Source organism: Bos mutus, chromosome 14 (genome assembly GCF_027580195.1).
Source record: "Bos mutus isolate GX-2022 chromosome 14, NWIPB_WYAK_1.1, whole genome shotgun sequence".
Lineage (NCBI taxonomy): Eukaryota > Metazoa > Chordata > Mammalia > Artiodactyla > Bovidae > Bos > Bos mutus.
This window is the reverse complement of record NC_091630.1, coordinates 62,625,326-62,652,749: the sequence shown is the minus strand read 5'-3', so window position 1 is coordinate 62,652,749 and position 27,424 is coordinate 62,625,326. Positions and strand designations below refer to the sequence as shown.

At 47.4% G+C, this 27,424-nt stretch overlaps 1 protein-coding gene across 1 annotated transcript in view; it reads right to left on the bottom strand.

Moving 5' to 3' along the window:
- The window catches only part of PRKDC (protein kinase, DNA-activated, catalytic subunit), a 126,904-nt gene that overhangs the window by 57,218 nt on the left and 42,262 nt on the right, over nt 1–27,424 (bottom strand). The window contains 18 exon segments of the mRNA XM_070382418.1: nt 466–614; nt 1,579–1,651; nt 2,621–2,686; nt 2,892–3,060; nt 4,478–4,656; nt 8,712–8,919; nt 12,928–13,055; nt 15,025–15,192; nt 15,977–16,081; nt 16,451–16,636; nt 18,224–18,427; nt 19,318–19,476; nt 19,892–20,024; nt 20,213–20,421; nt 21,255–21,478; nt 23,096–23,347; nt 26,094–26,227; nt 27,295–27,394. Coding sequence (XP_070238519.1) covers nt 466–614; nt 1,579–1,651; nt 2,621–2,686; nt 2,892–3,060; nt 4,478–4,656; nt 8,712–8,919; nt 12,928–13,055; nt 15,025–15,192; nt 15,977–16,081; nt 16,451–16,636; nt 18,224–18,427; nt 19,318–19,476; nt 19,892–20,024; nt 20,213–20,421; nt 21,255–21,478; nt 23,096–23,347; nt 26,094–26,227; nt 27,295–27,394 — 2,846 coding nt within the window.

Genomic DNA, 27,424 nt, shown 5'->3' with positions numbered 1-27,424 from the left:
ATCTGCCTGAAAATTTTAATCAGTAATAGAATTTTTAAAATTCCTGATCCTTTTTAAGAAAGAAAGAGCAGGGATAATCATTTTACACACGGGATGCTGAACTGAGGTGTCACACACACGGGGAGGAGTAACTGATGTGGGCGTGTCCCAGCACAGACCACTTCCAGGAAACCCCGAGAGGACATATTGGACAAGTGAAGGTCCCAGCCTGCCCCTGCTGCCAGACATGCTTTCCCTGGAGGCCCGCCCTCCAAGGGGGAGGCTCTGCTTGGGCCAGGAGCACTGATGGCAGACACACAGTTCTGACATCAACTCTGAGCCCGGGAGGAGCCGGGAATGTGACCATCCCCCCACTGCCTCCTCCCTGTGCTGGCAGCGTTAGACCCTGCGCCTGGACTAGAGGCTCGGGCCCCTCTATCCTGAGGCGCCCCTTCCTTCCCAACACCAACAACACTCTTTAATCACCCGTCTCCGGAAATGACCAGCACTGGACTGAGGGTCTTGGGACCCATACGAGTAGCTCTGGACTCCAGTTGAAAAATCGAACTGACTCATTTCCTCGCTCAGGCTGCTGTCTGCCAGATACGATAGTGAAGACATGTATTGGGGGCCACCTGAAGGAAAAAGAGGATGAGCTACCATCACTCAAGTCAGTAAGACACGTGTGTCTCGAAGCTCAAGTGACTCCTGCATTTAGGATACTTTCATTAAATCCGTACTCCTCACCCACCATCCAGGTCATCTGGAATCCCTGAGCAGTTACTCTTTAGCAAAAACAAAGACATTAAGTCCAACTAGATCCAGTTTTTGGACGTGATGCTAACAGAACTTCTTGAATTTAAAATTTTGATGATGCACATTCTGCTCACAAACCCTAACATAAATGTGGCTAGAGGTATTACTGATAAATAACTAATCCAAAGTATGTAAGGTTACAAAACTGGTCCAAATTTTACCCTTGAATCAGAGGAGGGGAAAGCCATGAAGAAAAATTAAGCCAAAAATTGAAACCAGGACCATGTGGAAGGACAGAGGGTTGATTCTAAATAGAGAGGCTAGGGACGTCCCTGGGGGTGCAGTGGTTAAGAGTCTGCGTTCCAAGGCAGGGGACTCGCATTCAATTCTTAGTTACAAAACAGATTCCACGTGCCACGGAGCAACCAAGCCTGAGCGTCACAACCAAGGCTTGATGCAGGCATGTAAGTAGTGAATACAGAGGCTAGGAGAGCTCTCTTCAGAGACTGGCATTACACAAAGGATCGCGGGCCACGCTGACCTCGAGGACCAAGACCCCCTTCAGGGACACTGCAGCAAACGTGGGGAGACGAGTCTAAGTAACACACAAACAGAATCCAAAAGCAAACAGCTCACCAATCTTGCTTAAGAAAGTGAACCAGATCTGAACTCCTCTGGCTACCCTGAGATGCTTCTGTGCTGCTTTAACTAACTGCATTTCTTTCAAAGTACAATTCTATTTACCACTTGAAAATAAAAATTTCTAAATCCAATTCAAAGTTGAGGTATTTAAAATACTATCTATATACTAGAATCTTCCTCATCATTTTGAAAATGTCCTACCTGAATCTTCATTTGCCGCCTCCCTGGCTTCTCTCCTAATTTCAATGTACTTTTTCTTTCTTTCCATAGGAACCTATTAGGCAAAAACAGACAATTTAAAACTTTTTAGACTCAGGGTCACATATTTTCTATTTTTACAGCAATCTGACAAAAATCACTGTTACTCATTTTAAGCAAAACTAACACCCACAGAGACAGACCCCAAGAGCCCGGGAGCTGGTGTTCCTTTGGCTCTGGGACTCAGCGGGTGGTGCTCCTCCAGCCTCAGGCCTGGTCAGGAGCCTCAGGCCTGGTCAGGAGCTTCAGGCCCTCAACTGCACAGCTGCAACAGACCACAGAGCTCCCAGCTGCTCCCAGACACTCACAGGTAACACACAGAGTATTTGAGTGCCCCAAAGACTATTGTGATTATGTGATGTCTTAGTTCTTGAACATAGGCCTAGAAAACAGTCCTAGCTTTATTCCAAAAGGGCACAGGGCACAAGGGCAGGAGCAACCACTTACCTGAACTTTGAGCCACCGAGCCACACTAGGACAGGGCGGAGGTCAGTGGCGCGGGACAGAATGCCAGCCTCCCCTCGCACTTGCTCTGCCCGTCCACCACCCTGGGCTGTGAAAGGCTGCAGCACCCCCAGCACCCGCTGAGCTCGGCTCTGGTCACAGTGTCCTCCCCATCACCCTACTCCTGTTCCCGGCGCCCAGGACTGGGTGAGCCTCCACCAGGGCCCAACATTGCACGGGGCAGACCTCAACTCACTGACCACAGGAGCTTACTCAGAAGACCACTAGGGGGATGTGTGCTAACAGCTCCTTTTACTGGCATTTTCTCTCCTTTACAAGTTAAGGGGAAACGTGAGTCAGGGCCAATCTTTTACAGCTGCCTGAGATTATACCTGAGGTTGAACTGTAAGAAACCGCCTGTGTTTACAGTTCACAGCGGACTTGAGTAGAGGGCATTTAGTGTTTAGCACCATGTACCTTTTTCCCTTCAAGCCTTGGTAAGTGTTTTTACTTTGGAAACACCATGACCAGCCTCACTTACCTCCACTTCTATGGGAAACGTGTAGCAGCGCTTCAGGTCTATCAGATTTTCAAAAATGAGCAAGTTCTGTAAATGCAGAGAGTCCTGTGACGAGGCCCCAGCAGCAGAGAGACCTGGTGCTCATGTCACTGCAGCACCTGCCGTCCGCATCCGCACCCAGCTCCGGGAGACCCCCCCACCCCTCCCCACCCTGCCCTGTGGGACCCAGCAGCAACCCCAACCCCACCCCGCGGGACCCAGGCAGCACAGCCAGCGGTCTGGAGGGGCCTACCTTCTCTGGTTTCTCACTGAACAGGAAGCCCTGGTAAAACCTGAGCTCCGTGAAGACGCAGCGGACGAGGGCAATGGCACAGGTGTAGGCAGCACAGTGGTACAGCCGCCGGCGCTCCAGCAGCTGGGCCTCCCCAGCCATGTTCTCCGAGAAGGCATCGTGGCACAGCCTGTGGGCGACCGGGTGGCGGTCAGTCCCTCCAGGGGCGACCGGCTCCAGTCCACAGCACGGGACCTGCCCTGCACACCCGCGCCCACACCTAGGCTGTACTGCACAGGAAGCTGGGGTGGGGGGCCCAGCCTGAGGAGCAGGGGGTGCTCCAAGATGCCGGGTCTGAAATGACAGTCCAAGGTCTGTGCAAGGGCATGGAAGGTGGGTGGCAGCGGTGACAGAGGTGCCCAGCACACCCAGGAGCCTGGTCTTGGCCCTGCCCACACCGGCCAGCCCCTGTGAGCACACTGCCATCAGAACACAGCTGCCCCTCCGTCTACGCTGCTCCCAGCTGCTCTGCACAGCCTGCAGTTGGAAGGGATCACCGGCCAGCCCTTGACGGGAGAAGTGTACCAGCCCCAGCCAGGGGACCACATCCCCTACCCTGCCAGGCCCCCTCCAGTTACAGGAAACCCCCAGCCATGGGACCCCCTAGCTATGGGACGGGGTCCCTCTGCAGAGTTGCAGGCCGAGGAGCAATCGATCAGGTTCCGGTAATACACGGATGGTAGCTGTGACCACAGGGCAGCGAGACTTGTCACCAGGAGGCCTATGCAGCTCCACCTGGCAAGCCCACCTGCCACTAGCTCCAGGAGACTAGCAACACAAACCCACCAGCCCTGGGGGCTGTGCTCAGAGGTTGGATTCAGAAGGAAAAACATGGCCCTCAAGACCTTCATCGATGCCAATGCCTGGGGGTGACATCACCCCCAAGGCGCACACATAAGGAGGCTTCACAGGGGTGGAGGGGACTCTGCAGAGCGAGACCCTACACATCTGTGTTCAGCACTAAGACAGGAGCTGCACAGAAAGCTGGCTTCAGAGATGACATGTCTGACTATTCTGTGCTTTACAGAACCACTGCTTAGAAATGCTAAACACTCCTTCAGTTTCAAATGAGAGAGAAATAAAATACACTCAATCCTGCCTTCCTGTAAATCATACACTGAAAACATATTGAGCTGTTGAGGGAGAAAAAATGGTAGAAAAACAGTAAGGGAAAAAGCTGTACTCTTTATGGATGATGTGTATTGGATAAAACATGCTGCTCAATGACATGTTGAATTAACTCCATCCAAGTACTCTGTAGGGGCTTCCCTGGTGGCTCAGTGGGAAAGAATCTGCCTGCCATGCCATGCAGGAGACCTAAGTTTGATCCCTGGGTTGGGAAGATCCCCTGGAGAAAGAAACAGCACTCCACTCCAGTGTTCCTGCCTGGAGAATCCCACGGACAGAGGCACCACCACCACCACATAGTCTGTACACAGGAAAACTACTAAGATTCAGTGTTTAGGCATGTATTCATATTATATACATAAGTAAAAATACATGCACCAAAAAAATTAACTACAATCTAAAGTTAAGGAAAACCTTACTTAATCAATGTCTTTGTAAGTTCATTTCCTTCTGTGACGCTCGAGCCGTGGAACACCTGGTTAATTTTAGATTCCTTGGAGTGGACATCATCTTTTGGAAGACGAGAGTACATCACCTCTAGCATCTTGTAATATCCCATCTTCTTGGTGATTTGAGTGTCAAAGGCAGATTCATTCAGCTAAAAACATATAAAAAATGATTATCTTTGGTCCTATCAAACATGGAAAATATTTTATTGAATAAATCAACTTTAATACTCAATGTTTCCTGGTGGCCCAGACAGTAAAGAATCTGCCTGTGATGCAGGAGACCCAGGTTCAATCCCTGGGTTGGGAATCTTCCCTGCAGAAGGCAATGGCAACCCACTCTAGTATTCTTGCCTGGAGAATTCCATAGACAGAGGAGACTGGCGGGCTACACAGTCTGTGGGGTCACAAAGAGTCGGACAGGACTGAGTGAATTGCTGTCTGTCAATACTCAATGCCCTTTAAATTGAAAATAATTTTAACAAAGATGTTAAACCACTTCAGTAAGAAACAGCCCAGGGGCTAAAACATGAACGTAAGTACTGATGTGTGGCAGCAAATACTTCAGCTCAGTGAAACTCATTTTGGACTTCTGGCCTCCAAAACAACAACAGACTTCTGTGGGGCCACCAAGCTTACAGTAATTTATTACAGGGGGTTAAGGAAACTAATATATATTTGGGTACCAAGAGTGGGGGGGCTACTTCAAAATGAAAAAAATACATAAGTGGCTTTGGAATTGAACAGGGAAGAGAGGAGGAAAAAAATTTCACCATACATGACAGAAAATGTCTATATTGCCTTGTAGAGACTGTTGTTAGAAATGTCAACATTGAAGGCACTGATGGTGAGCACTCAGAAGGAAGTGGAGGGCAAGGCAGTGGCAGCGAAAGCAATGAATGCTGTCTCGGAATGGCATCGTCACAAACCTATTTTTGGTAGAAATACAGACATTAAAGTAATTGGTGGTGAGGTCTCAGAATGAAGTAGGTAACAGTTTTTAGAAACTGGAGGAAAGAGGATCCATGCCCTATGGTGAGAGAAAGCTTAGCTGAAGAATGTTCAGAGGTTGTGCAGGAAGCAGAGAATGTAGGCTGTGCCCTTGAATATGGAGCTGAAAGGATTTCTAAGTAAATTTGTTGGAGATAAGCCTGGCTTCTTCTTTGCTGCTCATAATAAAATGTGGGTATGAGAAATTAGACAGAACTATTAAACAAAAAGAACCAGAACTTGATGATGTGGGAAATTCTCAGCCCATCCAGCTTGTAGAAGACGCTGCCACGAAGAGATCCACGGTGAGGGAAGTCGATTGGAGAAGACCACAGGGGCAGCCAGGGAAAGAAGCCTGTGCTCACTGCTGCCTCAGCCTGCACTCCCCCCAACCCCCGTAAGACCCAGGACCAGGGAGGGGCCGTGGCAGGAATCTCCAAGATGGGCAAGAGACAGACAGCAAGTTTCTGAGAAGCTCAGACCAGTTTGAACTGAAAGGGAGGGAGACAAGATGAAATTTAAAAAAAGGATGCTATATTCCCCAAATGCTACAGGCAAGAAACAGACAAAACTGCTCAGCTGAAAACAAATGCTAACCTTCAAGGAAAAAGGAGATGACTCCAAGGACGGAGTCTTTGGCCCAGAGCATAAACATCAGGCCACAGAGCACTATTCTCAGGTCTTGAAGCTTAATGGATCTGCCCGGCTGAATTTTCAAACTGCTTTGGAGAACAAACTCCTTCCTTCCATTGTCTCCTGTTTGGAATAGGAATGTCTATAATGATCATCCTATGCCTGTCCCACCACTGTATTTTGGAAGCAAATAACGTGTTTTCTAGCTTCACAGGTCCACAAACGGAGAGGATGTGGGCTCAGAATGCACCATTCTGAGAAGCCCACCCATACCGATTTAGATGATGAGGTCTGGGACTTGGTGCTAACAATTTTTAGGTGAGCTTTTGGACACAGAAGTTGATGTTGTAATGGGTTTAGACCTGGAATGAGGTAACTGTATTTTGCAAGTAGAAACACTTGGCACAGGTGGGCTATGAGGCTGAATTAAAGACCTGAAAGGACACCCACACTCCAATCCTGGAACCTGGGTCTGTCACCTTGCATGAGAGAAGGGACGAGACAGATGAAATGAAACAAAGAATTCTGAGATTATCCAAGAGGGTCCTAAATGCACTCCTGTTTACAGGAGAGAGGCAGAGAGAGACAGTACACAGAACTGAGGAGGCCAGAAGCAACTCAAGTGTTCACTGACAGTGGAATGGATAAAGAGGTGGTACATACATCAACAAGAGAGAATATTACTTAGCCATAAAAAAGAATGAAATAATGCCATTTGCAGCAACATGGACGGACCTACAGATTATCATACTAAGGGAAGTAAGTCACACAAAGACAAATATCATATGGTATCATTTATAAGTGGAATCTAAACTATGAGACAGTCAACTTAGAAAACAGAAATAGATTCAAAGACAGAGAACAAACTTCTGGTTACTAAAGGGTGAGGAAGGGAAGCAGATAAATTAGGAGTCTAGAATTAACATACACGTAACTATACATAAAACAGACAGACAAAGACCCATTGTATAGCACAGGAACTATACTCAGTGTCTTGTAATAACCTCTAACGGGAAAGAATCAAATAAAGAATAGACACACATATATGTATTGCTGCTGCTACTGCTGCTGCTAAGTCACTTCAGTCGTGTCTGACTCTGTGCGACCCCATAGACGGCAGCCCACCAGGCTTCCCTGTCCCTGGGATTCTCCAGGCAAGAACACTGGAGTGGGCTGCCATTTCCTTCTCCAATGCATGAAAGTGAAAAGAGAAAGTGAAGTCGCTAGCGACCCCATGGACTGCAGCCTACCAGGCTCCTCCGTCCATGGGATTTTCTAGGCAAAAGTACTGGAGTGGGGTGCCATTGCCTTCTCCGATATATGTATTAGGTTGGTGCAAAAGTAATTGGGGTTTTGCACTGTTGAACTCTGCTGTTTGATATTGGAATACATTCTTAATTTGGTTATGTTATATATCATTACATCATTTTAATGCACATTTCTCACTAAGATTTTTGCTAATGACTTACAGCTGTGTAATGATATGGTCTGTAATGTAATGTAATGATATGTGTAATGATAGACTATGGAAATGAAGCTAGACAAAAAGCAAATTTGAGCGATTTTTCTTATTCAAGTTCAAAATGAGTCATAAAGCAGAGGAGACAACTTACAACATCAACAACGCATTTGGCCCAGAAACTGCTAATGAATGTACAGTGCGGTGGTGGTTCAAGAAGTTTTGCAAAGGAGATGAGAGCCTTGCAGATAAGGAGTGAAGTACCCAGACTTCGGATGTTGACAACGACCAATTGAGAGCCATCACTGAAGCTGATCCTCTTAAAACTACAAGAGAAGTTGTCGAAGAACTCATTGTCAACCACTCTATGGTTGTTCAGTATGTGAAGCAAACTGGAAAGGTGAAAAGGCTTGGTTGTTTTGAAGAGTCATCTTCTCTTATTCTATGCGACAACAGTGAATGACTGTAATGGTTCCTACTTTGATTAATAAAGATGTGTTTGAGCCTAGTTATAATGTTTTAAAATTCACAGCCCAAAACTACAATTACGTTTGCACCAACTTAATATAACACACACTTTGCTGTATACCTGAAATGAACACAACATTGTAAATCAACTATATATCAATTTAAAAAAAGAAAAATAGTGGATTTTTTTAAAAAAGAAGAAGAGGAAGAGGAGAAGGGGGGGGTCAAGTGACCAAGACTCGGAGGGAGGAGCACCAGGGCCATAAGCCGAGGGAGGAGCACCCGGGCCATGAGCCGAGGGAGGAGCACCGGGGCCATGAGTGAGGGATGCTGGGCCCAGGGGCTGGTGGAGGGAAACGTGTTCTCCTTGGAGCCTCCAGAGCAAGTACAGCCCCAGGAAGCAGATTTCTGACTTCTGATCTCAGAACCATGAGACAGAAAGCCCTGTGGGTCTAAGCCACACTCCCAGTCATTTGTTACAGACGTCTCCGGAGACTAACGCAGACGCCATGTGCCCAAAGGCTGAGATCAGAGCACGGAGGGGACGCTTCTTGAGTTGCTGACACCCTGGCTGAATACACGGCAGTTTCTAGTGACCCTGACCAAGGAGGGCTGTCGTCTCTTACTAACATCCAACTTAGTAACAGACTTTGATACCTTTGTAAACCTGGACTTCAACACATCGATAGCCTCCACCACAGTTCTGCTGAAGAAGTCCCTCAGAGCCCCCAGACCACAGTGCCGCAGCAGAGTGAGAAGGGCCCGGCCCACTACCGCCTGGCGGGTGGCGCTGGGAAGCAGGTCGTCCCTGCTGAACTTCCGGTACACGCTTTCCAGAAGGCCCAACTGCGTGGCACATGAACTCCTAAGAACAAAGGAAAATTACATGCACATGCCGGCTTTAAACGAATACTCCACGAGGGCCCACTATGCTACAAGTAAATGCTAATGATTATGAATTAGAAAACCAATGATTATGTATATAAAACCATGAAATACAAGAAGAATATGCACATAAGCCATGTGATCTTACTCATCCCCAGAAACCTTCGTGCCTTTTTAGGCCTAGGAAAAAGGATATTTTCATTTATTTTCAAGTTTGGTCCGGTTCAGAGGACACCTGCAAGGCTTCGAAGAGCCCCAGGCTGAACTCCAGCATGTGTCCCGGACCCTGAAACTCATGAACCAAGGACCCACCATTGTACTTTCCAGGTAGAGACTCAGCCATCGGGGAAACATGGTCTATGAATGATTGCCTACACAATTCAGTCTATGAATCTCGAAGTTAAAGGATAGACTGTTTCCCTGCCTATAAAAATAAGAGGTTACAAAAAAAAAAATAAGAGGTTATGACTGAATGGCCATTAAAATCTTTCCCAGTTCTAAAATCTTGATGTTCACAAGTTAGATATGAGAAAAAATACTGAATTTGAGGGTAATTCAGTCACAAAAAATTGAGGTTTCAGGACACGATTGGACCTACAAGAGCTCTGCAATGTGAGTCCAGACTCTGTCCCAGACCTAAATTCTCCAGGACCATCCTGCTAAAGGAAGAAGGAGGAAAGGGAAAAGAGCAAGAATGGCCACCACACAGTTTACTGCAAAGTCAGTGCAGATGAGCATTCACTATGAACACGTGTTCCACGTCACTCATAACAGAAGAAACACATTAGAGTGACACTGAGACATTCTTTCTCACCTGTTATCACCGGAAAAAATCCACGTTTGTCAGTATACTCCATTGACAAGACTGTGATGAAATACACACTTATATACATTGCCGAAAGGAATACAAATAACACATCCCCCAGAGGGGATGTGATGATATCTAGCACAATTAAAGATACGTTTACCTTTGCTCTCACACTTAGGGATCCACTGCAAAGCTGCACTGGCAACACACAACAGGCCAGGCCCAGGGCGAGTCACTGGGCTACGGCTCCTCTGGTCGCTGAGCCATTACTCTAGTCACTGAGCCACTACTCTAGTCACTGAGCCATTACTCTAGTCACTGAACTATTACTCTAGTCACTGAGCTATTTAGTCACTGAGCCATTACTCTAGTCACTGTGCTATTACTCTAGTCACTGAGCTACTACTCTAGTCACTGAGCTATTGCTCTAGTCACTGAGCCATTACTCTAGTCACTGAGATATTTAGTCACTGTGCCATAACTCTAGTCACTGAGCTACTACTCTAGTCACTGAGCTATTGCTCTAGTCACTGAGCCATTACTCTAGTCACTGAGATATTTAGTCACTGTGCCATAACTCTAGTCACTGAGCTACTACTCTAGTCACTGAGCTATTACTCTAGTCACTGAGCTACTACTCTAGTCACTGAGCTATTACTCTAGTCACTGAGCTATTGCTCTAGTCACTGAGCTATTGCTCTAGTCACTGAGCTATTACTCTAGTCACTGAGCCGTTACTCTAGTCACTGAGCTACTACTCTAGTCACTGAGCTATTGCTCTAGTCACTGAGCTATTACTCTAGTCACTGAGCCATTACTCTAGTCACTGAGCCGTTACTCTAGTCACTGAGCTATTACTCTAGTCATTGAGCTATTGCTCTAGTCACTGAGCTATTGCTCTAGTCACTGAGCTATTGCTCCTCTGGTTGTTGCACTATTACTCCTCTGGTCACTGTGCTATTACTCTAGTCATTGAGCTATTACTCTAGCCACTGAGCTATTTATAGTCACTGAGCTATTGCTCTAGTCACTGAGCTATTGCTCCTCTGGTCGTTGCACTATTACTCCTCTGGTCACTGGGCTATTACTCCTCTGGTCACTGGGCTATTACTCCTCTGGTCACTGTGCTATTACTCCTCTAGTCACTGAACTATTACTCCAGTCGCTGGCTATTCCTCTACTCACTGAGCTATTTAGTCACTGTGCCATTACTCTAGTCACTGAGCCATTACTCTAGTCACTGAGCTACTACTTTCAACAGCAAAAGGCTGACACAGAGCCCAGCAGCAGGGACTGTGTCCACACACTGCAACACTTCCACACAGTGAATAATTACACAATTGCTTTTTTTAAAAAAAAGGAAAGCAGAGATCTCTATAGCTGATTTGGAGTGTCTGTAGAATATAATAAGTAGAAAAAAAGGTAAAGGAGCGTAAGATGACAGAAGAGGGACCAAGATGGAAGGAGGTTCCGGAATACAGCACATTACTTACTTTCAGTGTTCAATGCATGTATGTATTTCACACGTTCAAAAACAAAATTAAATAAAAAGAAAATAACTTCTAAGATCTGAAAATTAATTAAAGTGTACCTAATGAAGTGGTATAATAACCACACACTGAAAAACACTCAAGTGAACATAAAGTGTGACTATATCCTCAGAGAATACACTCTAAGTAAATTATAAATAAAATTTTAAATGTTAACTTCATCCAGCTATGATTATTCTTAGTTATTTTTGAAGATACTTTCTGTGTATTATAGGATAAAACAATTAGTAACATGGAACGTTATTTAAATCAATACTCAACAGAAAAAATAAAGATCTACAATGTAAAGGAAAAAATAATAAAAGAAGTTAAACAATAAAGAACTCATAATGTTAAGATTGAAAGAGAAAGATCAGAGTATTTTTCTTTTCCTTAACAAACTCTTCCTTAGTTGTGTGAACTGAAAGTAACACTGCAACCCAGCAGCACCAAGTTCACCTCGGACCCAGACTGTGGTCTCTAAACACCATTTCACGGACCCTCTGGAGAAATGGTGTGATTCAGGAGCCTGAGACAATCTGCAGAGCCAGAGAGCATCTGAAAGACAATCAGAGACCAGTGGAGAGCTGCCCAAGCACTGAGGAACTAGCTACCAGGGACCCACTGGCCACAGATGGGACAGCAGGAACATCAGAAAGAAAAGTGATGGCAATGGACTGACATTTACCTCTGTTTTGTCTTAAAAAGCTCTAAAAATGAAAAAAATTACATAGAGACAATTGTAGCATTGGAGTAAGTTTTAAAACTGGGGTGTGAAAAATCCTCCAATTTTATCCCTCTTTTTCAAAATTATTTTGGCTGTTAAGGGGTATTTTGCACTTCCATAAAATATTAGAAACCCCTAGACAATTCCTATATACAAAAAAATAAGACTTGTTGGAATTCTGATATGGACTGCACGAAAGCTACCAATGCAGATAGAAATAACCATGCTAACAATATTGTATCTTGTAATTCATGCACATGGAATATCACTCCACTTATTTAGATCTTTCATTTTTTAATTTCCTTAACCAATAGATTGTACTTTTTGGTGTACTAGTCTTGAACTTCTTTTGTTAGATTTATTCCCATCTGTTTTATTCTTTTCTATGCTATTATCAATGGAATTACATTTGTAATTATAGTGTCAAATGTTCTCTCTTCATATATAGAAATACCATTGGTTTGTGAATACTGATCCTGTACGTAATAAATTTTCTATAATTGTCTATTTGTTCTAATAGTTTCTTGCGATCTTCAGGATTTTCTACCTTGGGCCATCTGTGAGTAAATACAGTTCTATTTCTTTCTTTCCACCTTGAGTGTCTTTTATTTCTTTTGCCTGCCTGATTACAATGGCTGGAACCTCCAGTACTATATTGAGTAGAAAAGAATATACATCCTTAACTTGTTCTCAAACTCAGGAAGAAAACACTCAGCCTTTCACTATATTTTGTTGGCTGTTGGTTTTTCTTAGATGACCTTTTGCCACTTTTATCATAAATGAGTAAATGAGTGTTGGATTTTGTCAAAAATTTAACTGCATCTACTGTTATAAGGCACTCACTGTTTTCTGCACAGCGATAATAATCTCCCACAGAAATAAAACATTTATGGTTCCTGGGATCACAAACTAGGAGTGACTTACTTTCTGGCAATCTTCCTGAAAGTAGACTGAAATAATTCTTCCAGAACATGCTGCTGTTCCCGACACAGAACTTCTGTCATCAACTCCATCAACATAGGACTCTGGGATAACTCCAATGCATCCAGAAACTAGGAAAGAAACACACACCAATGGTGGTGATAATCGTTGGACTGGTTTTCGACAGTTCAAATAAAAAAGAGAAAATTGTAACAGTTTCACAAAGATTAACAAATGCCAATATAGGTCATTTTGGGGGCTACAGTTAATGCCTGGCCCATAATGTTCACAAAATACTTGAGCTTTGATTCCCTCAGAGTTTCACAGATAGTTTTCCTCTGACCACGTTTTGGGTCCTCTCTTCCCCTCCACGACGCCGCTCCTGGGCTCCAGCCCCCAGGGTGCGAGTGTCCCCTCACACCAGCCTCGCCACACCGCACACACTCCAGGCTGTGGGTGCAGCGTTCTCACCTCACGTCCCACCTTCCACCTCCATGTCCCTCTGTTCTCTCTACACTTCAGCAGACAGCTGAAATCTCATCTGCCGTTTGGTGAAGGCTTTTTAATTCTGCCCTCGTGTAATTAATTTCCAAGAGCCCTCACTTGTTCTTTCTCAACATGACACCATCTCTAGTCTCTGAAGTTACTCTGAACAGTCTCTTTGATGTTATCTTGACTTGTTGACTCTGTTCCCTCTCAGTTCCTGTTGTTTTACATCTTTTTTAGGCCAGAAGCTTTCTTCAAACGTTCCATGATTATTTGCACTTGCACTTACAGTAAGAGAAAGGTACTATAGATCTACTCAGAACCTTTGTGGACTCAACAAGTCGCTGGCAGGTTGTGAGGGAGCAGGAAATTCAGATGGTACTGGTGCAGTGGTGCTGCTGCCCACTGATGACTTCCAATTTGCAGAAAGAATACACCATCCAACAGAGAAGTGAGGCGGCAACCACTGTGACCAGCCAGCAGACGTGAGGTCGCTCACAAGGCCTACTGGGGGAGGGTGCTGTTGCCAGAAAGGTGAGCCTGAATATCATGGCCATGCCTGCAGCCTGAATTCTAGTTTAGAGAAAATGCAGAGGGAGAGGGAAACAAAAGAGCACCTCAAGGAACCAATCAGACAAAGGGGGTCAGCCTCTAAGAACAGGCTCTGCTTTCTTCCAAAACCCAACATCACAGAGAAACAAAAGGGATGAAGGGGAAGCAGTTACAGATGTAAAGACACCAGAGAGACATGACAATTTAAAGCAACTGTTAATTAGATCCTGATTTGAAACATCCAGCCAAACACAAGGACATCAGAAGTGTGACCACAGACGTCAGAACACAGGGTCTGAGAGCAGTGTGAACTTTCCTGTGTCTGGAATCAGCGTGGCACCTCCCGCTCAGGACGCACTGCTGAAGCATCCGGGGGTGAATCTCCAGGACGTGTGCAGCTAACTCGCAAAGGTTTCAGCCAAACACACACACACCGCATGCACACACACAAAGCAAGTATGACAAAAAGTTAACAGCTGAATATGGGAGATGGTTATATAGATGCTTCTCAAACAACCACTACTCAAACTTCAGAAGCTGTACCATATACGTAATATTCTGTTTCTAAGCTTTTTTGGGTATTATTCTTCAAAAGTTACACATCATGCATAAAATACTGCACAAATTTATATGCATAAAATACCTCACAATTTTTATATTGGAAAAGAAAGAGAAGTCGTTTAGTCGTGTCCGACTCTTTGTGACCCCACGGACTGTAGCCTACCAGGCTCCTCCATCCATGGGATTTTCAAGGCAAGATTACTGGAGTGGGTCGCCATTTCCTTCTCCAGGGGATCTTCCCAACCCAGGGATCAAACCCAGATCTCTCGCATTATAGGCAGATGCTTTTACTGTATGAGCCACCAGGGAAGTCTGAGGAACAATTAGTTACAAAGGATTTAAATAACGCTTCTGCCTCCACAGACACCCAGCTTTCAAAATGAATTCAACAGAATCCTTAAAATGAGAACATTCTCTCAATATTTCAGTTACTTCTCCCCAAGAAATGTTAACAGGAAACAAACAGTGTTTTACCTTTGTTTGCTACTACTGAAAACTAACCTTTTTCATACAATCCACGTAGTTACTGTAGCGCAGAGTCCCCGGGGGAAACTCTCCAGACCTCATGGGGAAATGAGAGACGATGAGCTTCTCAAGAATGTGTCTGAGCTCCTGCAGACGGTCCCCCGTGAGGCTGGAGAAGAAGGGGAGCAGTGCCACAGCCTGGCCCTGCGGAGCAAGCACAAGGAGAGACTAGCTGCAGGCCCCATGGACAAGGGCAATGACTGCTCTCTACAGATGGAGCCAGGGGGTTCAATGACCACTGCAGGACACCAAGCCCACGGTGGGATGTGCCCCGCATCCAGGCTTCCACTCTCGTCTCGGTGGCCAAGTCAGGGCCACCCGAGAGCATGGGACAGGGCAGCATGAGTCTGCGTGATTTCTCCTCCTACAAGCAGAACCACTACTAGGAACCTGCTGCCCAAGTCCTTGAGGAAAGACCATTGTGGACAGCCTACAGGGTGAATGCAGAGCTGACTCTCCTCCACCAGGGCCCCGGAGATCCCAGGCAGGGCCTTCCTCCCTGGGCGGGACATCAGTTCCCAGACCCCCTTGTGCTGAGAAATGTGAAACCTGACTAAGCACATGAAGCAGAAAATCCCAAAGAAAAATCCTTGTGATCCAGGAGCAAGACACTTTCATGAGGCTACACTTTACTGGAGTAAAATCTAACTGTTACAGGACTCTAAAATTACAGTCTATGAAGTTCTGGACCCAAGTTACTGAGAATCTAAAACGATTCTTAATTAGTAGAAAGATGACTGATGGCTACAAAAACCAGTGACAGGGATCCAGCGGTTCTCTGTGCTGCTCCCTCTGCTTTTGAGAATGCCTGAAATTTTCCATAAAATAAAATTTTTTAAAAAAACAGAAAATATCACAAATACACAAAAATATAAAACAGGAAACAAATGGAGACCATAATCTGAAAAAAATCTTGTTAATCTCTTACCTTTAAATGTAGATCCAATTTTGGATCACCAAGTAGACTCACAAATGTTGTAAAAACTTCCGGGAAGGCACTGTGACTTGTATTAAAGGATACCGATGAATCGATCTAACAGAGGGAAAATAAACTCAGATCTCTACACTGTGCCTCCAATTTCCTATACTACATTTTCTACTTTTCAAATTTCAGAAATGATCTATAAATTTGTTTTTGGGCTTCAAAAGGATGTCAACAATTTCTGTTCTGAAATATTTTAAAACTATCCTCTAAAACAATGCACATAAAGGCACACTGAGAAGATAAAGTATAAGAAGAAACAATAAAGATAATAGGACAATAAAGTAAAAAAATAGAAAAACATAAGATGTAAGTGAATTGGAAATTAGTCAAACTAATGAGCTTTTCAAGAAACCTCCACCAAACTTTCAAAGACACAAGCAATGGACACAATTACATTTTCAAGCTCTCTGAAAATACCTGCAGAATTTTTGCCAGTAAGGTGAGCACCGCAGTTTTGCTGTCAGGGGTGGCGTCCCCGGCCCACCACGTGCTGCAGCACCCCCAGCTCTGCAGGATGGTGCTGACCAGTTTCAGGCCTTGGTGCTTCTGGCTGGCTCGGTCCCGGTAGCTCTGATCCAACAGGCCGTTCAGAACGGCGCTCACCTGGAACAGTGCGGGCAAAGAAAGGGAAACTTACCATCCAGGCCGACAGACGGACAACAGAATTTACTGTCATTCAAAGCTTTTCGCGGAAAATGAAGACGCTATTTCCAGAAAAGCCTTTTACCTCACAGCTCCTCAAATCTGAAGTTCACATGTAACTTAACATGTGAGTTTTCTTACAAAGGCCCACAGTGGTCTCCAGCCCCTTGACTAAATCAGGCTTACACCACTACTGTCTTCTTAGTGGGGGCATCCTCCATGGGAGGGGAAGTCAGCTCTCCGTGGTCACCATTACCACCATGTTCACGTGCACACACACAGGGACACAGGCACACAGAGATACAGCCACAGAGCACACACATACGTAGGCACATGCACACACAGGAACATGCACACAGGGACACAGGCACACACGTGCACACACACAGGGACACACGTGCATGTATTCCTGTCCAACCGCCTTCCCAACAGCGCTCTCCTAAGTCCACTGAGATCCACGAATCAACGTCCCCGCTGCCATGACCCCACTCACAGATGAGCCAGGCTAGCATATGTCTCCTTCCTTGGCAACACTGTCGGCCATGAACCTAATACTTGACTTGTGAACAACATGGTTTGAATGGCGCAGGTACCCTTGACGAGGAAATGCACTCTAGCGCCGCCGTCCGTGGGAGGGATTCGCACACACAGAGGCTGTACGTGGATTCTCGCTGGGCAGAGGGACAGCGCCCCAGTGTGTCCCCCTCCTGAGCTTTTCTCATGACCATCACTGCTGTCATCAAACGCATCGGGGCGGGGGTGGGAAGGGGGGAGGCTGTGCATCATCGGGGGGGTGGGGGGGCGCCTCCCGGGGCTTGCGTGGGGGTCAGCGCCCTCCCCGGGAGACTGCCCACTTCCCAGATCTATGTCCTCCTCAGTCCCCACTGCAACACCATTTTGGTGCAGAACTTGCCCCAGCAGCTTTCCCAGAGAGGCGCACGGGACAGACACAGACCCCGTGGAGACCAGGCGCATCGGAAACACCTGCTCTTAACTCTCACATAGTTAACAACCTGCTGACTCGGGCCCCAGCTGTAAAGTCTCCTTGCAATAACAGCTCATTAACTCAGCAGGAAATTATGCCTCTGCCTTAGAATGGCCATTGCAACAGTTAACGATTTTTGATGGTCTACCAACCAACTTAAAGTTCAAAATTAAGTTTAGCAGACCAAAGTCAACTACATATTAAATATTGACCTGCAAAGGTTCAGTGTGAGGGGCAGAGGGGCCAGAACATGAATGTGTGGGAAGCGAGGACGCAGCATTGTGGCGGGGACTGCAGCGTTGGCCCAGCCGTAGCCGGGGGAGACTAAGGCCGGTCGCTCCCACAGCTGAGCCGTGTCATACGGGCCCTGCGAGATGAGAACAAGGGTCAAAGTCTCATATCCACTACGTCACTAACTGCTCACAGAGGAGAGGCTTTGGGCAGGAGTTTTAGACCTTCCAGGCAGAGACTGTATTTTGTTTTAATGATGCATTTTCTCAGCAGTACAGCAACCCCTTTATTACTAAAGAAAACACACTTTCCTAAGAGAAAAAACCCATTACCATTTTGGGATTACCCATAGATGACTTCATGAGCTCTGATACGGCAAGATCCAGATTTCTCAACAGTTCAGTGTTGACTGTTTCTGAGAACAGGTTGTAGAAACACTGTCCATGAGAGAAGCTGACAACGTTCCTCTGGGCGCCTCCTGAGGATGGCGTGGATACCACAGCTGTGTCCAGGAGGAGACCCACCAGGCGCTCACACTGCAAGGAGGAGAGGGGACGGCAGTGGTCAGGACTCTCTGGGCGACAGAGAACTCTGACATGTAAAGCATAGGGGCCTGGCCTGGGAGGTCGGGCTGGTGTGCACTGAAGACCCTCCCCAGGCTCCATTTCCCAGGTTCCATTTGGGGTCAGAACTCTTCCCTACTCCCGTGTCTCCCAGGGCTCCCCCAAATCCTGCTTTGAGGGGAGCATCTGGGATAGGTGAGGTCGTTAGACAGTCGTCTGCCTGTTCCGAGGGGACAAGGGGACAGGAGAAGGGGGGCGGTGGGTGGGGACCCTCAGGTGAGGACGTTAGACAGTAGTCTGTCTGTGCTGAGGGGGTATGGGGGCAGGCAGGAGAAGGGGGGCGGTGGACGGGGACCCTCGGCCAGCGAGATCATCCGAGGCCGCCCGGCAGAGCCCGAGGCCATGAGCACTTGGGGCGTCTGGACGCGCCTCCCACGCCAGCCTCTCGAGTCACCAAGGACGGGGGAGGAAGAGCCACTGCGTCAGCACAGGGTGGCTCTGCACCCAAAGAATGTGCTCTGCCTGAGAAAAACCAAACCTCAGTTCAAGAAGAACATCATTCTACTCCTTTTATAAAAAAAAGGGAAACTCTTTTCTTATGGGAGAAAAAGTCATCTCACGTAAATCAGTTATTAAAGTCCTTGTGCAGCTCAGAAAAGTGGCGTGAAAGTCAAAGTTGCTCAGTTGTGTCAGACTCTCTGCAACTCTATGGACTATACAGTCCATGGAATTCTCCAGGTCAGAATACAGCAGTGGGTAGCCACAGCTGAGAGGGTCCCCAACTAAACTCCCGTCTCCAGGGACGCTGTGAACGCTGCCCAAGGTCACCAGAAGGCACATGAGCACTCGGGCGCATCTCCTACCAGTCCTCCGCACGCAAAGGCCAGCTCCAGAAGCTCACGTGCGAACCGCCGGCAGCTGGGGTCCAGGGAGGACAGACTCAGCCCCTCATGTCCAGGGGCGATGCTTTTATAAACCAAGGAAAGAAGCTTCATGCCGAGAGAATGCTGCTCATCTGCAGACTGAAGTGAAGCAACACTGAGATACCCAGCAATGAGACGCTTGAGAGGAAAACACAACCTCACCGCTTTCATTCATAAAAAGCCACGTTCACTAACACTGACCACTGCCTTCCGACTCTCAGGGGCAACTTCACTCACCTCTGCTTCCTGCCACAAAGGGAGGACAGGAGTTAGTGCCTAAAGGTCTCAGAAGGCTGCTGAAAACATTCACAAGTCCTTCACTGGATTTCCAGTTTACATTCACGACCTTTAGCATTCACTGTTGCAGGCAACACTGACGTGTCTGGATCAAGTATTTCTCTAATTCCCATCTCAGCAAGCTCTGTACATAACAATGTCTTAAAAAAGACTACACACAAATAGACTAACTGGCATAATAAGCTAAGACAAATGTAAAACAACGCAGCACAGTTACCTGAGACGGCACTACGACATGCAGAAAGCCAGCCTTGTGCAGCTGCTTACAAGCCAACACGAGAGAAGCCAGTCTGGCCCTCTTCATGTGAGCGTCCGGGCCATACAGGTCAACAGCACACAGCTCCCCAATGCTGGCCAGGCAAGGAAAACAAAGAAAAACCAGGTGAGTGCTGGCCTCCTTACTGTAAAGACTCTGACAATCATGAGTCCTGCTGGAATGCATTTACAAGCTTGCAGAGCCCCAGCCATAGCCACTGTCCTGGGGCAGAGCAGGCCCTGGCTGACGCCACCCCCGTGCTGAGCCCGTCCAGAGCCCCACCTTTCTGCCGTGACCTCTTCCCGGAGGCAGGCCTCCAGCATGTCCTGGTGTGGAGACGTCTTCAGGGCCCTCAGCAGGGCCACACACACGTCAGGGAGCTGCTCCATCACCCGCACATCTCCAATGTTGAAGCCCACACTTGAGGGTGCACACAACGTCCTCACCAGGAGCCTCATGAGGTCTGCGCTGCACGAGTCTTTCCCAAGGAACTGGACAGACGTAATGGCAGCAGTGGGACTCCCAGCGCCCTGGACGGCCAGGCACATGGGAGTCCATCTGCCTGGGGGAAGGGCTGGCACCCGCTCTCCATCTTTGCCCCGGGAGAGGCAGGCCTGGAGGTGCCCCCATGACACTCTCACAGGGAGGCCTGGGCCCCTAGCCCTGGTAGAGGCAGATCTGGAGGTGCCCTCATGACACCCTTATGGGGTCGTCTGAGCCCTCAGCCCCAGGAGAGGTGGGCCTGGAGGTGCCCCCCATGACACTCTCACAGAGAGGCCTGGGCCCCCAGCCCTGGGAGAGGCGGGCCTGAAGGTGCCCCCCATGATACCCTTATGGGGTGGTCTGAGCCCTCAGCCACCAGAGAGTAGGATCTGGAAGTGCCCCCGTGAAACCCTCATGGGGCAGCCTGGGCCCCCAGCCCTGGAGAGGTGGGCCTGGAGGTGCCCCCGTGGCACCCTCATGGGGCAGCCTGGGCCCCCAGCCCTGGGAGAGGTGGGCCTGGAGGTGCCCCCATGGCACCCTCATGGGGCAGCCTGGGCCCCCAGCCCTGGGAGGGGCAGGCCAGGTGCACAGTAGGCACACAGTAGATGCCAATGGGTGGGCTGTGGGCCTCGGCCAAACAGACACATTTACAAACTTTGGCTGATGTGCATTTCCTCAGGCAGGTGCTCGGTCACAGCATAAAACCCAAGAGCCAATAAGACATTTAGAAAATTGTCTTCTGTTCCCACGTGAGAACCTGAAGTCCGGTATTTTCAAGAACAGACTGTTCCCACATAGGGACAGCTCTGGGAAAGCAGAGCCGGCGGGAGGGCAGGCCCACCTTCCAGCCGTCGGGGCAGGTGCCCAGCAGCGTCGTGGAGAACTCCAGGACCCGGACGACCACCGTGCACTTGCTGTAGCTGTACCTGTCGCCCTCCTGCGGGCTGGGCCTGTCACCCGTGGTCCCCACGCCAAAGCACTTCTGTGCTGCCGTCATGTCGTGCAGGGCGATGCTCTCTAAGAAGAAAGCCACTGCTTCCCAAAGCGAAGACTGCGTTTCAGCACCTAGAAAAAGTTATAGTAAAATATCAGCATACACCTCCTTCAAAAATCACTAAGATTAATGTAAAATTCCTTCTTTAAGTATGGGCGTGATATATATACTTTCAGTCAAATTTTTAAAGGTTCAATAAAAGCTGAATAAAACGGGCAGTTATTTCTTCTCATTTCAAAACACAACCCACCTAGAATTCAGCTGCAGACCCACACAGTAAGAACACACCTATGCAGGGTTAGATCCTGCTTCTCAAACACTACCCACGGGACCATAAATTCACACAATCTTTTTGAAGGGCTATTTGCTCAATCATACTAAAAGCTTTAAAATAACGTGCACACCAATTTCTATCAAAGGTTTAAAAGTTCATATCCTTTGATCCAGAACTGAGATTTTATTTTCATGAAATAACAGTGGAACCGAAAAATGCGCTTTGAGGATGTTCATTCTAGCAATGTTTTCAATTTAAAATAAGAAGAAACCACCTAAATGTCCCCCAAAGGGGCAGCGGGGGAGACACATCCTGGCCTTAAACAGGGGGCTCTGACTGGCTGTTTCATGGAGTCAATTTCAGGCCAACTCCCAGACGGGTTTCCCACAAAACTCATGAGTCTGAGATACACTCCCCTGGCCCACCCCGTCTGCCACAGAAGGACAGACATAAGCTCTCCACCCTGCAATCGGAGTGCAGCTCACCATCTGGGCATAAAGACGGGGACAAGTGACCCCAGTGGTGCCTAAGTCGAGAGATGAGCAAAGGTGGAGGCTGGGTGAGACCCTCTTGGGTGGGGTGTCCAGTTCTCTGTGTCATTAGATTTAAGGAAAGTTAATCAAATTGCCACCTGACGGGTCACTTGAGTAATTCTGGACAGGTCATTATGTATTCAAGTAACTGAGAGTACATTTGGTCAGAGTCACATTCTCAAACCTGAGGTGCCCTGAGTGCAGCAGACCAGGGACCACCTGAGTCCTTCTAACCCTGTCACCTCTGACAGGACTGGGGGAGGACCCAGTCCCCTCAGTCAGCTGTCACCACAGCTGGAGCAGATGCCCCCAGTTCAATCATTTGAACAGCCCAACCTGTTCTGTGGGAAAGTCTGCAGTTAGGCCCACGCAAGCGAGGACCCCGGAGAAATCCCAGACACTAAATGCGGCTGCTCTGAGCCTCACAGCAGAGCGCACTTGGCAGCCACCGGCCAGCTGCACGCACTCCTCCCTAGGGACTCCCCTCCCAGAGTGGCACCTGCCCACGTGGGCCATGCAGGTCCCCAGGGGGCAGGGCCCGCTCAGCACACACATCCCACCGCCCGCTGTCCTCCGCAAGCACCGTCACTACCGCCTAGAACAGAAATGCTCCAGGGACAGGAAAAGCTAAGAAAACTACAGACACCCCCCCAGGAGCTCAGAAGATGAGGAGGCACGGGGGTGGAGAACCAGGGAGCAGGGCGAGAGAGTGGTGTGGATCCCGGGGCGGTGAGACAGGGGGCCTCGAACCCTGACTGGGAGCGCAGGGAGCAGGCAGAGCCGAGAATGACACCCATGATCCCGTCCAGTCACATGCCCCATCTCTTCCCCAGCCTGGCTCCGGGCAGAGCCGTGGAGCTGAGCCGACAGGCTCTACCCACCCAGGACCTCGGCGGCGGTGAGGGTGCCCGCATCCAGGAAGGTGTTGTAGCACTCCAGGGCAGCCAGCAGCGCATCCATCCACTGCAGGGCGGCGCGCAGGCTGAAGGGGCCCTGCAGGTGGTGGAGGGTGGGCTGGGCCAGCAGGCCGGCCGGCCGGTCCTGGGCTCCTCCGCCCTCGAAGGTGCTCACGAGGAAGGGGACGCCTTCCTTCTGGACCAGGTCTCTCAGCCATGAGGAAGGGGACCTGTTGCCTTAAAAGAGAAACAGGATTCAAACACACACATCAGTCACTCTCGCGTGATTAAAATCATTTGGTAATCGCTATACGAAAATAAAAAATAGCTTCTCCTACCAATAAAGAACAAAAAAAGGTCTGGTAGGTTAAAATGTCATCAGACCATAACAAAACAGGCAATATCACAATATTTCAAATACAGCCCCCCATAAAAGACTCACACAAACAAACCTACCAATGCAATGAAATTCCAAAATGATCCAGGATAGTGTTTTTCTAACTGTGGCACTCACAGCTCACTCCCTGTGCCCACAGACAAGAAGGTAATTTCACCAGAAGTCATTCTCCTCAGTGTCTTTAACCATTAGCAACCTAACTGGATACCTTTTCACTATCTATAAACTTCAGACTCTTCCTCCTGCCCTCTATCTTGAGAACCATTATTGCTTTTTCGCAGGAACAAGCACAGGAGTAGTGAGGCCCTCTGAAGGTCCTGCCTGGCCAGCCGGCGCCACGGGGAGCGGCCCCCTGGCCTGTGTCCTTGTCCAGTGACTCACACAACACCCGCCTCCGGGGCTGTCGCCAAGATTACGTGAACCAAAGCAGCTAATATCTGAAACAGTGCTCGGAAGAGCATCTACCACGTGGCAAAGTCCAGTGTTCATTAAATAAGAGAATTAAATGATCTACTTTTTAAAAGATATTTTTCTAATAGATATTATTTTCTAAATTAAACAAAGAATGTTAAAGCGTATTTTGTAGGCTCTGAAATCAGTGCCTTTAAACACGTCAAGTCATTCTAATGAAGTTAGAAACTGAAACAGTAAGGTATTTCTGATGCAAAAGAAGGAATGTTTTTTTATTGTCTCAGAAAATACCTATCACAAGCCACGTAAGAAAAGATTAGAACCATGTTTTCAGAGTTTTAGAAAGAAAAATTACCAGTTCATTATTTTCACTAAGAGACAAAGAAAACTTTAACAGTGAGTAAAGAATAAGAAGATATGTAAATTCTACATCAAGTGCTAGCTGAGAGTGGCGGTGGAGAACATGCAGAAATGAAGGGCCCGGGAAGAAAGGCCTAGAGGGAAACAAGATGAGTCGGGGAGGGTGGGGAGGTTGTCTCTCGCTCCCACTCCCCGTGAGGCGGGGCCTTTCCACCACCATCCCCTGGTGGGGAACAAACCTGCACTGTTCATCACGTCCCATGCATCTGGGTGTCCACGCGCCTGGCCCTGGTGCACAGGGCACCTCTGCAGGACACAGGACCTTAAATATCCCTGAAGTGGGCAGAGGCCCCCTAGAGGACACAGGAGGACGAGTCAGATGGCGAACCCAGCGTCCGGTGCTCAACACAGATCATTCTGAGAGGTAGAGCCCTGATATTTCACCAAAGTATAGGAGGGCCTGCAGCAGGCAGCTGGGAGGAGGGCCTGCAGCAGGCAGCTGGGAGGAAGAGCGGCCGCGCCAAAGCCACCTGCAGGCATGGGGCCTGCAGGAAGCAGTCCCACCTCTGCTCCGCCCTCCACCCCGTCCATCCACTCTGCACTGACTTCCTTGTGAGAATGGAAACATGTGAAACAAACTTTGCTGACTAAAAGCATATATAAAATACTAATGCTTTTTAAACAATTCCCTAAAAATTAAAAGCACAAACATACATCTCTATCACATATGTTAAATTATAGTACAGTGGATAAATACATACTATATGTTTACATAGTATATGTAAATATACAGCATGAATACAATCATGATATATAGTATGTAAATTATATAGTATTTAACATCACGTATTTCATAGTACCCTGGAGAAGGAAATGGCAACCCACTCCAGTATTCTTGCCTGGAAAATCCCATGGACATAGGAGCCTACAGCCCATGGGGTCACAAAGAGTGGGGCACGACTAAGCGACTTGTACTATATTCCACAGTATAACAAAATGCACAATCCTTCTAACTCCCAGAATGACAGGAAGGCATCTCGCCTCTTGTCCCCCACAGTGGTCCTCCACGCCACCTGCTAAACAGGCTGAGGAGCCATGGTGCAGGGCGCCGCCTCACCCAGATGCACGTGGCACAGCACCACTTGGTTCCGGACTCGTGCCCGGCGCACGTGAAGCCCAGTATCCCCACGCCTCAGCCACCAAACCTGGGGACAGGCTAACTGGAGAGACAAGACGCTCACTCCTGAGAACCTGAGACGTGATCTCAAGTCTCTAAGCACAGTTTAGAGGCCCAGCACAGAGACTACTAAAAAGCACAGGTCCACTGCTTTCCTTTAATGTCACAGAGATCTGACAGCATCCAGACTTGGGAGTCCGGAATTCCTTATTAATTTACGTGTCAAAATAAAACAACTACATTTCTTCATTAACCGTTAATAAGATTTCTAAATTTTAATTGAATATCACGTTAACAACTACCATGGTCATCCAACTCTTCCTTCTTTTAAGTGGAATAGAAAAGCAAAAATGTTGTAGAAGAAAAAAAAAGATACTAAGAAATCCTAAATTTACTTCCTCTGTTTCATCTAACATCAAAACAGGATTTTTCCTTCTAAAGTTCTCAAATCTTTGAGCACTCTGTAGCCATAAATTATCAGCTGTCATACAAATGACCTGAAATGACTACTGAACATAACTTACTTTTTGTTTGTTAGAGGCATGTTACATTAGTCTAAATGGAAAGATCACATTTTATATAAGTACATCTCTAGACTACTGGTAAAAGACACTTATAGGGCACAATGATCGCCATACCTGGCAGCAAAGGAACAAGCTTATAGAAGAGTTCTATGGACTTGTGTCGACATTCCGTCTGGGGCCTCCCGCAGTTGGTGAAAAGCCACTGGACCACGTCCGACAGGCACAAGGACGCCACAGGTGGGAAGCCTCTGTATGGAGAACACACTGCATTCAGTATTTGCCCCAACATTCAGCATTTAGCCAACCATAAACCATAAATTTAATTTTGCTTTCTTAATACATGTGGAAAACTCATTAAAAGGTATTTGATTTATTTTTAATGTATTATCATTGGAATACAATCAAAATGTCACAGGTGAAATAGATCCTAAATGCTCATTGCCTTTTTTTTTAATTGAGGGAAAAATTAAAAAGCATTTCTAAAAGAACAGTACCACATATTTTCATGTTTTCTGTTAAGTGCAGTTTAAAACAAAAGGGGTCAAGGATCCGAAGCAGAGCTTCTCAAGTTGTGCTCCCTGGACCAGCTTCATCAGTGTCATCTGTAAACTCCGCAGAAAGGCAAATTCTCAGCCCCCTGTAAACCTACAAAGGCCAATTCCAGGGCAGGGCCCAGTGACCCACGCTGTCACCAGACCTCAAAGTAATCCTGCTGCTCAAGAGTGAGCATAGCAACCTGGAGGGATGCCACGCCTAGGGTCGGGGAGAATCAATTTTAAAACCACAGAGTAAGAATCAATGTCCAGTCCACAGGCTATGCCTCTGCAGAGTGTTAGCATATGCCAGGGCTCCTCAGGCCCCTGCACAGACCCAGGGGAGAGGGGACATGGCACACCCTGACCCCGTCTGAGAATGGGACCCGGCAGAATGGAAATGGGAGTAAAGACAGGAAACCACTGGGCGATGAGCCAGCCTTGGTTTTGAAGGACTTCATTTCAAAATCCTGTAACTTCATGTCTCTCAAAATCCTACTGTTCTAGTATTTTGGTTCTTGCATTCCAAACCTACTCCATAGCATGTCAAGCAATTCCACATCAGAGCTGTATTTAGTGCAGACATATCTCAGCTCCAACAACGACTCTAAAAATGCATCTACCACCCCAACCAAGATTACACCTTAAATGAAGCACTTTTAAACATACAGCTTTTAAATGACTTTGCAAAACTGACTCCTCCCAGATTCCCATGTGTTGACTGAGAATTGGTTTTATGTTGGGGGGAAAAAAAGAAAGAGAAAGGAAGTAACATCACCTACCGGGGACAGCGTCGCTTTTTGGCTTTGTTTAAGGAAACGTGCTTCTTCTCGATGATGCGCCCCAGGTGGTCGACAGCATCGCAGCACTGCTGAACCGTACCTGCTCTCAACACACAGACATCGCCACGGA